Source organism: Opisthocomus hoazin, chromosome 1 (assembly GCF_030867145.1).
Source record: "Opisthocomus hoazin isolate bOpiHoa1 chromosome 1, bOpiHoa1.hap1, whole genome shotgun sequence".
NCBI lineage: Eukaryota > Metazoa > Chordata > Aves > Opisthocomiformes > Opisthocomidae > Opisthocomus > Opisthocomus hoazin.
The window spans coordinates 63,015,632-63,026,112 of record NC_134414.1 but is presented as its reverse complement, the minus strand read 5'-3'; the positions used below and the strand labels follow the sequence as shown (position 1 = coordinate 63,026,112).

Genomic DNA, 10,481 nt, shown 5'->3' with positions numbered 1-10,481 from the left:
GTGCTGAAAGCCTCCAAAACACTCATCAATTGAACAGCTGATATAACAAACAATGTTTTTTAACTCTTTGCAACCTCAATGTTATAAAAGTAGTTTTGCGTGTTAACTATATCACATATGGACCAAGTTCATACATAATTTTATTATATTTTACAATAAGCACTATTCTCTTGCCATAGCAAAAGCCATATCTTATCACATACTGAGTCTTGCTGATTGTTGTCAATGCATATCTCTCTAAGAAAAGTAAACAAACCAACCCTTTGCTATGGTTCTTTATGAAGCTTATAACTCAAATCACAACATGCATACATCCATAAAAATTAAAGCATATTTGCTTTTTACTTATGGCTATTCAGTTTGTACCAGAAGAGCATTTTGGCAATGAATACTTAGCTGAACTGCAAGCAGTTGCCACCGTTGTTTGAAATTACTGGGTAGCTCTCATCAGCTTGGGATGAACTTTTTGATCAAATCAAAATGGACAATACAGGAAATGCAAAGCAGATTTCATTAAATAAATTTATTTGTTAAAATAATTTAACTCCAAATACAACTGCTGAGTTTGCATTGAGTTCTATGTACAATTCTTGTTTTATTTGAAACATCAAGGTTTAAACAACTGACATTGTTGCAAAACAAACTGTTGCCCCATTTTAAGTTGCCAGTTGTATTAGAGCTCAACAATTAACTGCGAAATACATTAATTCACCCCTAGGAAACTCCAAATCAACAGCGTTAAGCCTGATTCCAGAACGCACTTCAGTCTTTCTTCAAACCCTGATCAAGAATTAACAGATGCACAACAATGCAGATAAAAGCCTCCTGCAGTTGTCAAACATTTGCTTTTGTTGCGGAGTTTCACAATTAAAGCCTAACCAGTGCTTTGATGGCACACTGGTAAAAAAAAAACAAAACAAAAAACAAAAAACAAACATGCACAAAACCCCCCAACCAAATGGCTGACATCTTTAGGCAACATTCTATACAGGAAAGCAAATACCAGTAGTTTTCCCACAGAAAAATAATGGCAACAGTAGCACTGGGGTTAGGGAGAGGCTAGAACCAGAACAGAAAATGTCACCAAAATTTTTTTGATGCTCTGAAGGGGCGGGCAGGGTGACAGACATGACGGGAAAAAAAAAAAAAAACAAACCAAAAAACCAAACCAAAAAAAACCCAATGCAATTATGTTTAATACTCTTGATCCGATTCTGGTTGGTTTGCTTTGATTAATTTTCGTGTGTATTTAAGGGAACGAGGAAACAGTTGCTCTCACTATCATAGCCTAAAAGAATAAAAGTTGCAATGTTTCAAAAAAACCCAACAAAACTGGAGAAATGCTGTCTATGTAGAAAAGTACAAAGCTCTACAAGAACAGCCAAAGGAAAAGTGGGTCTTTGGAACAAATCATAATATATTTTAAGGCATGTTACAAGAAACTTTCAAATACTATAATTGGTAATCCTGCCAGGGTAGAAATGAAACCATAACCCAAGACCAAAGACTCCCGCAGGGTGGCCACGCAGCTGCCGCGTGGCTCGCTTACCTGCCTTTCTGCTACCCCTGTCATCTGAAAAAATCTCATCGAGTGCAACTGTCATTGATTCAAGCTCCACTATCTTCACACTAGTGGAAATACAAATAGTGCATAACTACTTCCTCAGAACTATACAAAGAAAAACAACACTTACGCTTTTCCCCCCCACCACATTGTGTGGTAGCTTACATATGGCCTATGTTTTTGAAAATGTCAGAGTGTAACAAAGAAACAAGACTGGGAGATACTTTCATTAATATTTTCTGTTAAAAATTTTACTGTGCAATTTTTCCTATATTAGAAGCCCATCTGTTTTATATTATGCACTTCATGTTAGGCAGTTCATATTGTACTTCATGCCATTTTCTTGGTCGATGAACAATCTGTGAGGTAAGATTTTCACATTTCTGTAAATAACATTGCATAACATGCACTTCCAACTCAGTTTCAAACTTGGGTTTTGCTTTTTTTTTTTGTTTGTTTGAGGGTGGGTGGTGTTTTTTTCAGCACTTATGCAGTGGATCTCACACTGACAAGCTGTTTTACAGATAGTTTGTACTGCTCAATAAACCGTTTCCCAATCTAGGTATTTTAAACATTGAAATATCATTAATTCAACATCTCACATCTTGCTTAACCATGGTGGCTCACACAATGGGCGGGCAGGGGGGAAGAGAACATTCATACCATCTAGCTTAGGCAGATAAGTTGTGTAACTCAGAGGACCAAAGTTAAAAGCCTACGTTTGCTCTATAGTGAATGGGAAGAGGTAGGTGCCTCTAGGAGGGCGATTCGGAGCACCCAAAGTGGGCATTCAGATGTCAGAAATAAATGGTGTGCCTATCTCCCTAAGAGCACAAAGTACAGTGACGAAAGTTCTGCAAGGTGGTTGGGAAATGGGCTACATTTACGTTCTAGTAAGGCTTAATGTTTTGCGACATCTAATGCCCTTTGATACATTGGTAGTGGAAAGGTCTTGAAAGATTAAGAGCAGAGATGGCCCATTCTCTTCCATTAGTATGATTTCCTTTAGTTATCGTCCACTGAACTAAAATCAGGATATTTATGTATGAAAATCTGCAAAACGTTTTGTACTCAAGTTTCCTTTGTAGCAGATGAGAGCGTTTTTAGGCAGTTCTGCAGATGGAGGCAAAACTCTCGAACCTAACTCCAATTACAGCACTTCTAAGGGCCTTATACACACACACATACACACTCAACACACACACACACACCCCAGCACCCCTATTTTCACTCATTTAAACACAACGAACTACACTGTTACTGCACAAGATTGCAAAACTAATAAACGCATGGTGTTATTTAGACCACAGGCTCAGTGACTCTGTATTCTTATGGCCAATTTTACCTATAAAAGATCCAGCTCAATCTCTCCAGCATTTAAAATCTAAACATTGTGATTGAAAACTCTTCTATACTTTGATTGTAAGACTTCAGAATAGGTATTTCTGTGCCATTAGTCATGCAAATGATAAATACTTCACTGCTATGAAACTAGCAAGTCAGAGCTTGAGCATCCTTTTGAAATAAAATATTTGCTCCCACCATTTAACACTCCAATAATTGGGGCAACCTTTGAACAGTGTGTCAGGCAATTAAAGAGCCATTTCCACACTCACCTAAGGAATTACAACCGTAACTATTTCACCTCTGAACCAAATGATTTCACATGGTTATTCAGTTTAAGTTTTCAACATTAAAGCTATCAAATAGCAAACTTGATTTTCAAAGGTTAGTTAGGGATCACACCAGAGAACATAGCCCTTAAAGGCAAGAAAAATCGTTGTCTTTAACAAACTTAAAAATGCAGGATGTTCATACTGTCCCACGAGGTTTCTGCAGAAGGGAACATATGGATGCAACATGGCTTAATTTTCCTTACGAGATGGTACTAGTTAATCTATTAAAGTGTTCCTTGTTAGTAAGGCTCAGCAATTTTTTTTCATCACAGTTGCTTCCTCCTGGTTCAGTAAAGTGATAAATAAAGATGCTTCTTGCTTTGTAAACAGAGGGTTTGTTTGGCTTTTTGCAGACCAAAACCTGAAGCGATCCTCCATTTCTGAGCAGCAAAATGAAAGACTTAAAACATTCCAATGCCTGACTGTTTCTTCACCCGTCATTTGTTTTCAGATCTTGCCCCTCATTTCACACACTGATGCAATGTTTTCTATTTCAAGATGTGGGATAAAGTAGAAATAATAGCATCGATTTTGAAAAAAATCCAAACTATATAGGTCTCTGGTAGCCTCTTCCTCTAACACTGTCCGAAGTTCCGGTGAAATCAACAGACTTGACTGAACTAACTTGGCCACAAGTGATAGCGCACGTCCTGAAGCATGGTAATTAGACACTGAAAGACTTGGCTCTCCTTTCGCGCTTACGCTAGTTGTGAATAGTCTTCAGAGATGTTCTCTCCACTGCTTTTGTTCCCCATTTCCAAACGCTTTCCATCTTCTTCAGAAATGGTTGCTGTTGTTGCTTCTCTGACACGACAACACACATACGCTCAACTGGAACGACCCTGTAGATCAGCTGGCTATGCCATAAAATTGCAGGTGCTCAAAGGGAAAAACGGGCGAGATGTGGTCATTTAACCCAATTATATTGAGTCAGTGATTGACTTCCAATGCTCAGCTCTGAGTTGATGTTGCTACTTCACTACAGCTGTATTTCAAGTGACCCACAAACCAGGAAGTGAAGTAGACAGTTTTACCACCTTACAAAATTTCTGCAAATTAAGTCCAGGTTAGGTCATTTTTAATGCTATTGTATATTACATGCAGAACAGCATGGATCATCTTTGTCTGGCTGTGCTGCATAGTTCATTTGTCTAACAATTTCCGCAAAGAGCTCATCCACCATTGTTTTACTTTTAGCAGAGGTTTCCATAAACGGGCAGCCCCATTCTTCAGCTAAGGCTCTGCCTTCACTCAATGATACTTCTCTCTCACTTTCCAGGTCCACTTTATTACCAACCAGAATTACTGGCACCTTCTCATACCTACAGTTTAAAAAAAAACAAAAAACAAAAAACAACAGCAATAATTATATTTAAAAACCAGCAATATTCTAAATGTAAACATCTATTTGCAAACTGTACAGACCCAACAGGAAAGAGACATTTGGATGATCTTAAAATTTCATGTTGAAAAAAGTGTTTTGCGTATTTCGCATTCTAGCAGTTTGTTGCACATCATTCCCCTCCCCCCCCACCCCCCCCCCGAGCTTTCTTAGAGTCCTAGGGAATGCTGCCTTCTCTGAAGTTTCTTTCCCACCAGGAAATCCTCCACGAACACCTCCATGCTAGAAAAACTTGTTATATTCCTAGCTTTTGTATGTTGGCGATCTCAGTTAGGGCATAAGAACAGGATGGATGTCCAACCCTCCCTTCAACATTAGGTCTTCCTTCTCCCTGAACAGGTATCATGTTGTGTTTCCTGCTTGTGAGAAGGAGGATGCACCACTCTCCCTTTCAAAGGTACGTTTACCTTTGGTTAATATATATGGAACCCCCAGATTAGCAATAAAAGGAAGAAAACCAAAGTGCCAGCAAATTCATTTGAAATTTCAGGAAATGCAGCCCACTTTGAGTACTGTATACATATAAAAGTATTATTATATAAAAACATGTATTAGCTAATACAGCATATATATCTCCCCCTTGCAGCATTCACATCATTATCCCAGTTAAACAAGTTGAAAAGAAAAAAAAAATTAAGTTCCAGGCAATACTATGACTGCTCTGCTTCATAATCAACTTGGACAGCACAATAGATCACATAAGCTGTGAAGCAATTTATTACTTTACACCTCCTTTTGAGGGGATCCTTGCCAAATTTTTTTTTTTTAATTTAAAATACCTGCCTTTTTTTTTTCCATCCTCACATGCATAAAGCATTCTTCAGACATGGAACTAAATAAGCGTTCAATCAGGTTTTAAATTTACAAATTTGCCATAGCAGAGAAGAAAACACCGGGCCTATTTCCAAAATACTCTTATTACATGGGTTTTCTCAGAAAAGCAACAAGGACTGAGAGAAAAAACAATTATAGCTTTTAGCACTTAGACTAACCAAAGATCTAAGAGAAACAAGACAGTTCTCTCTTAATTTAAACCTGATTTTCTACTTCATATTAGCTTAGTAGTACTGCTTTGAGTCCAGTCACATGAGTAAAGCTGAGCTGTGGACAGACAACAGCCATAGCTGACACCTGCAGCAGTTGAAGATGTCACTGTCCTTAAGCCACCTATTACTCCTCCTCCTCCTCCATCCCTCCCTCCCTGCCTCCCAGGCAGGGCAGCAGAGCGGAGCTGGCGCATGTGCCTCGGCTGGTTGAGGGAAACAGCCTGCGGCTTGGGCTAACCTACCAGCCATGGTGAACCTCAGCTGTCAAGGCTCTGTGCTGGAACAGAGAACCTGTGTTCCTGCTGGCTCCACTGCAGGGACAGTGGGCTCTCACAGAAAGGATAAAAGGGCAGTAACTCCTCAAACCATCTCAGCAACTCTTACACCACCATAGCAGCATCAAAAATTGGTCCAGCTATATCATAAGATGCCGCTGAAATTCTAAAATTTGTTATGTCTCTTTGCTAACCATGGGAATGTCATTTAACCCACAGCCTAGGGCAGTGGTCAATAATTGCAGAGAATTCCCCTCACTTTCACCATTCATCCTATCCTCGTTTACCATCTGAAGAGACACAACCATTTCTTACTCTGTGGATATACAGTATTTAGCACAATGATACCTTTGGAACTCTTGCAAGAGCTAAGCTGCCATTAAGTACCAAAATACACACAGCATCTTGAAATCTGTCCTCCTGCATTTAAACACATGATGGCATAGTCTTTAATTACATAAGATGGGTGGCATTCAACAGAAAAGACAGCAATTCAATGTTTCTTTTTATCTTCATTGTTCAGATGCATGTGTCCTATTGTATTTGCTGTACAGCATTAAAAAAACTTCAGTGACAGTGGAATCGTGTATACGTTCACTGCATTTCTGGACATCTGAGGGCCCCAAACTTCCCCCCCTGCCAGGTCCTCCAGGTCTTCTGTATCTTCTCAGTTTTACCGGGGGGGGGGGGGGGGGGGGAATCGAGAAATTCACTGAATGCTTCTCAAGTGGCTGCTCTGAAGAAGCAGATAAGCTAGAATTAACACACAAGATCACTTCTCATTCTGCAAGATCACTCCATTTGCTGAGAAAGAGGAGAGACACCCCTCCCCGCCCCCCACTTGTTGCAGATTTACAGTCTGTTCCACTGCAATGTTCAAGTGCTTGAAGAGGTTTAGGAACCCTAGAAAAGCTGGGCCACTAAATATCTGAGGATCTGTTTACTATGAGTACTCAGCACCTAGGAAATGAAGCAATGGAAATAGTGAAGTTTTGTAGTGCAGAACGAAAAGAACTGATGAGATGACAGGGCAGATGTGAAAAGTCTGATTTAATTTATTTGCACAGGACCACCTAGGAACTACTAGGTAGAACAGACAGAAGCACTTTTCTGTATTGTTTTTTCCCCGATTTTGCCTCTTCCATTTACCCTGTTCACTACCTGAAATGAGACGGGAATCCTACAGTCAACAGCCTTATTCACCTTATAATCCAGATTCGTCCAATAAGCACTTTACACCATTAAACTGTGTAAGAAAGGGTTTCTGCAAAACTCATTATGCCATCTTATCAAATACCTCCTCACAGGGCAAAAATAAAGTTGCTCTTGCAAAATACATCCACGTATTACCTAAATTTTGAGTAGTCAACTTTACAGAGAAAATACATTTTATATATGTATATCCTGTGTGATTTTATATATATATATGTACTTATACCTGCCTATAATATACACAAAACTGTCTCTACTATATGCATACACATATATATAATCACACAATTTGTCTTTCCTATGTAGAAAGTCAGTATCCATTATCTAGAACAATGGAGGCTGGAATATGGCAAATAATGGGAAACCAGTCCATGGATACTGAGCAGAAGACTGGCTCCAGTATGGGCTTATGAGCTCCAGTTCAGTATCATTCCTGCCAGATCCAAGCTGAGTATGGGACAGCCAGGCCAGATGTCTGTGCATTGTATTCTCCAAATATGATGACGATGATAACAGATTGACTGTGTGTGAACTGACAGGCCTTTGCGGAAACTATGTGGTTCCATGTAGTAGTTCCAGCCCGAGCTTGTCTTCATTCAGAGTCCCTGAGGGTCTCCACACTGTACTTCCCAGCTTTCAGGTTCTGGTAACACACCATGGAAGGCCTAGCTCTCAACTAAATCAAGCTATACAAGCTCTGAAGTTCAAGTTGGCTCTCCACCCTTTATCTCCCAACACTGCCAGAACTTCCTGCCTCACTTAATATCCCGGGCAAATTTATTTCTGATGAGCATGGGGGAGATCCCCAGTTCAATGCTCTCCTCAGCACGGCAGCTGCTCATGCTGGAGGTGACTTCTGGCTGCCACTGGAGACTCCACTCCCCATTCGCAGAGTTTCAGACTGGCCAGCCGTCGGCACAGTCACCGCTGAGGAGATGTGCAGCAGCACAGCCCCACAGTTGGAAAAGGGCAATTTCACAGATGTGGCGGAATTACCTGATTCTAATGAAATGTGAAGGGAAGAAGAATATCTCTTCCCCACAGGCTTTTCACACGGTTGAATTTCAGTGATGCAACAGTTAAACAGCTTCTTTACAAAGGCAAAAAAGAACCACCTTGCAACGCCCAAGCAGCAATGCAGAACCCCTTCACACAACCACCAAAATCGAACTCGGGAATTCACAAATCCTTCCAAAAGCTTCAGGTAGGATCTAGCCTGCTCACAAAAACTTTTAGCAGAGCAAAGGAGGCTAAAGCCCCACCGTGTGCACCAGAGACCTGAAGAGCCAGACCGCTTCTGCCATCGCAGGATGGGCGAGAGGGCAGAGCTCAGCCCAGGACAGGAGCTGGGCAGAGGCCTTGCCTTTCCGTGCAGCCCACCTTCCCCTGCCTGTCCCCTTCGCACTGGAGAAGTGCCACAGTTCCGCTCCTCATTCCTGGAGCAGGAAAATCCAATTTTCTCAGCACTGCTGAAAAGCCTTGAGCAGCACTAATCTTTCCTAATGAAAAGCAGGAAGGCCACCTGAAAATGAGAACTGCTGCCACTTTTCTCTGTATCAATGCAGTGCAGTTTGTATTCTAGGGCAAACATCACAGCAGAGCCTGTAAGAAATACACTCAAACGCAGCGCAGGAAGGCTTGACTTTTCAAGACCTCTTCAGGAACAAATTTTTGCAAGACCAGTTACACGTGTTTGCAGAACACGTTTAAAGAACAAGGTACTTCACCCTGTTTAAATGATCTCGCCATCTTAGGCTCCAATATGACAGCTACCGAGCAGTGGCAACTCCTAAAGAGATAACACGACTGCAGGCATTTATAGCCCCACAAAAGACACTGCTGCAGTCAAATACCATCACATCTAGGATATCACTACTGGCAAGATACAGTCATTGCTCCATAAAAGACAACCAGCATGAATTTCCCAGTTCCAGATAACTATTCAATGCTAAAAACCACCCTGTCATCCATCTTTAATGAGCTTCTGTGACCAACAGGCCACAGTAAATCCCTCAGTTTTCCCTGAAGATGGACCCTATAGTCACGTGGAATCAATAAATACACGGACTTGAAATGTTTTACGTGGTTCAGCTACGCACCACTGACCACACAGCCTTACACGCCACACAGTGATAAACAGTTTTTACATTTTATCTTACCTCACACGGCACACACATCATCCATGTTTCTGTTTAGATTAATATGTATACTTTGAATAACAGCTTAAAACATTTAGAAAGCCTCAGGATGAATGGTATGTAAATGATCTTCAGAGATATTTACTTCCCATTTTTTTCTACCTCCAATATTACTCAGAGAGAGGAAAAATATGAGCAGTAACTGACATCACCTCTGAATCTCTTTTACAAGGTACTTTTCACGTTTCTCATTAGAGTTGTCATTGGACAAAGCCAAAAGCAAAGATGACATGGAATGAAAATATAATAAAAATGAAGAATAAAAAAAGTAAGAATTTAAAAAATTATGTACATCAAGGCTAATAAACTGATCTGATTCCCTTAAAATGTGCTAGGGAGTGCCCAGTACCCCTAAACTGGGGGTAGGGGCAGAGAAGCGAGCTGGACCAGTACAGGAGAAGACATTAAAAATTTCAGATGGGTTCCTGCTTTCTAATTTCACTTTCTGGTAATGTTGCATCTTTTACAGGAATTTTGCCTGAGCTTCATGTCGAATATGTTCAACCAAAATGCAGAAACAAATTAAGAAGAAAAAAGCCCCACATGTATACTTAAAGACTATGTCTTATAAACAGGTTAAGTCCTGTCGAAGTTTATGGAAAGATGTACAGCTTCTAACTTTACATGTTAAATACTGGGACCACTGAAATGTAAAGGTATCTATCCATGACAATTATTGCTAATCGTAACAGGACTCTCCAGTAATAAACCACCTTTATCACCTTCTTCTACATGCAGCGTGTCTTCTCCCCCCCCCCCCCCCCCTTTTAAAAATGTATTTCTGGCTTTTTTTATAGTATTTCAAAAAGGAAAATCATTTAAGGAATAAAGATATTAGGGACAATGATGACTCAAACAATATCAGAAGGTCAGTAAAAATAATTATTCTTCATTTTAGACTTCCAAAAAAAATTTGTGGTAAGAATCCTACCAAAACACACAGTAAAAGAATTCTGGGCAATATGAAATAAAGTATCAGAAATAACAGTTAAATCTATTATAATGTTTACAGATTCATACATAAATATTAAACATTATTTTGTAACATAACTTGCAGACTTTGACTGCCTGCAGTAAAATCTGTCAACTTGACCTAGCAGTTTCCTCA

General features: G+C 40.0%; 1 protein-coding gene across 1 annotated transcript in view; it reads right to left on the bottom strand.

The window, feature by feature from the left end:
- Positions 1 to 503: 503 nt before the first annotated feature.
- Positions 504 to 10,481, bottom strand: part of RAP2A (RAP2A, member of RAS oncogene family) — a 32,189-nt gene continuing 22,211 nt past the window's right edge. The window contains exon 2 of the mRNA XM_075424006.1: positions 504 to 4,562. Coding sequence (XP_075280121.1) covers positions 4,325 to 4,562 — 238 coding nt within the window. The 3' untranslated portion in view covers positions 504 to 4,324. The remainder of the gene's footprint in view (positions 4,563 to 10,481) is intronic.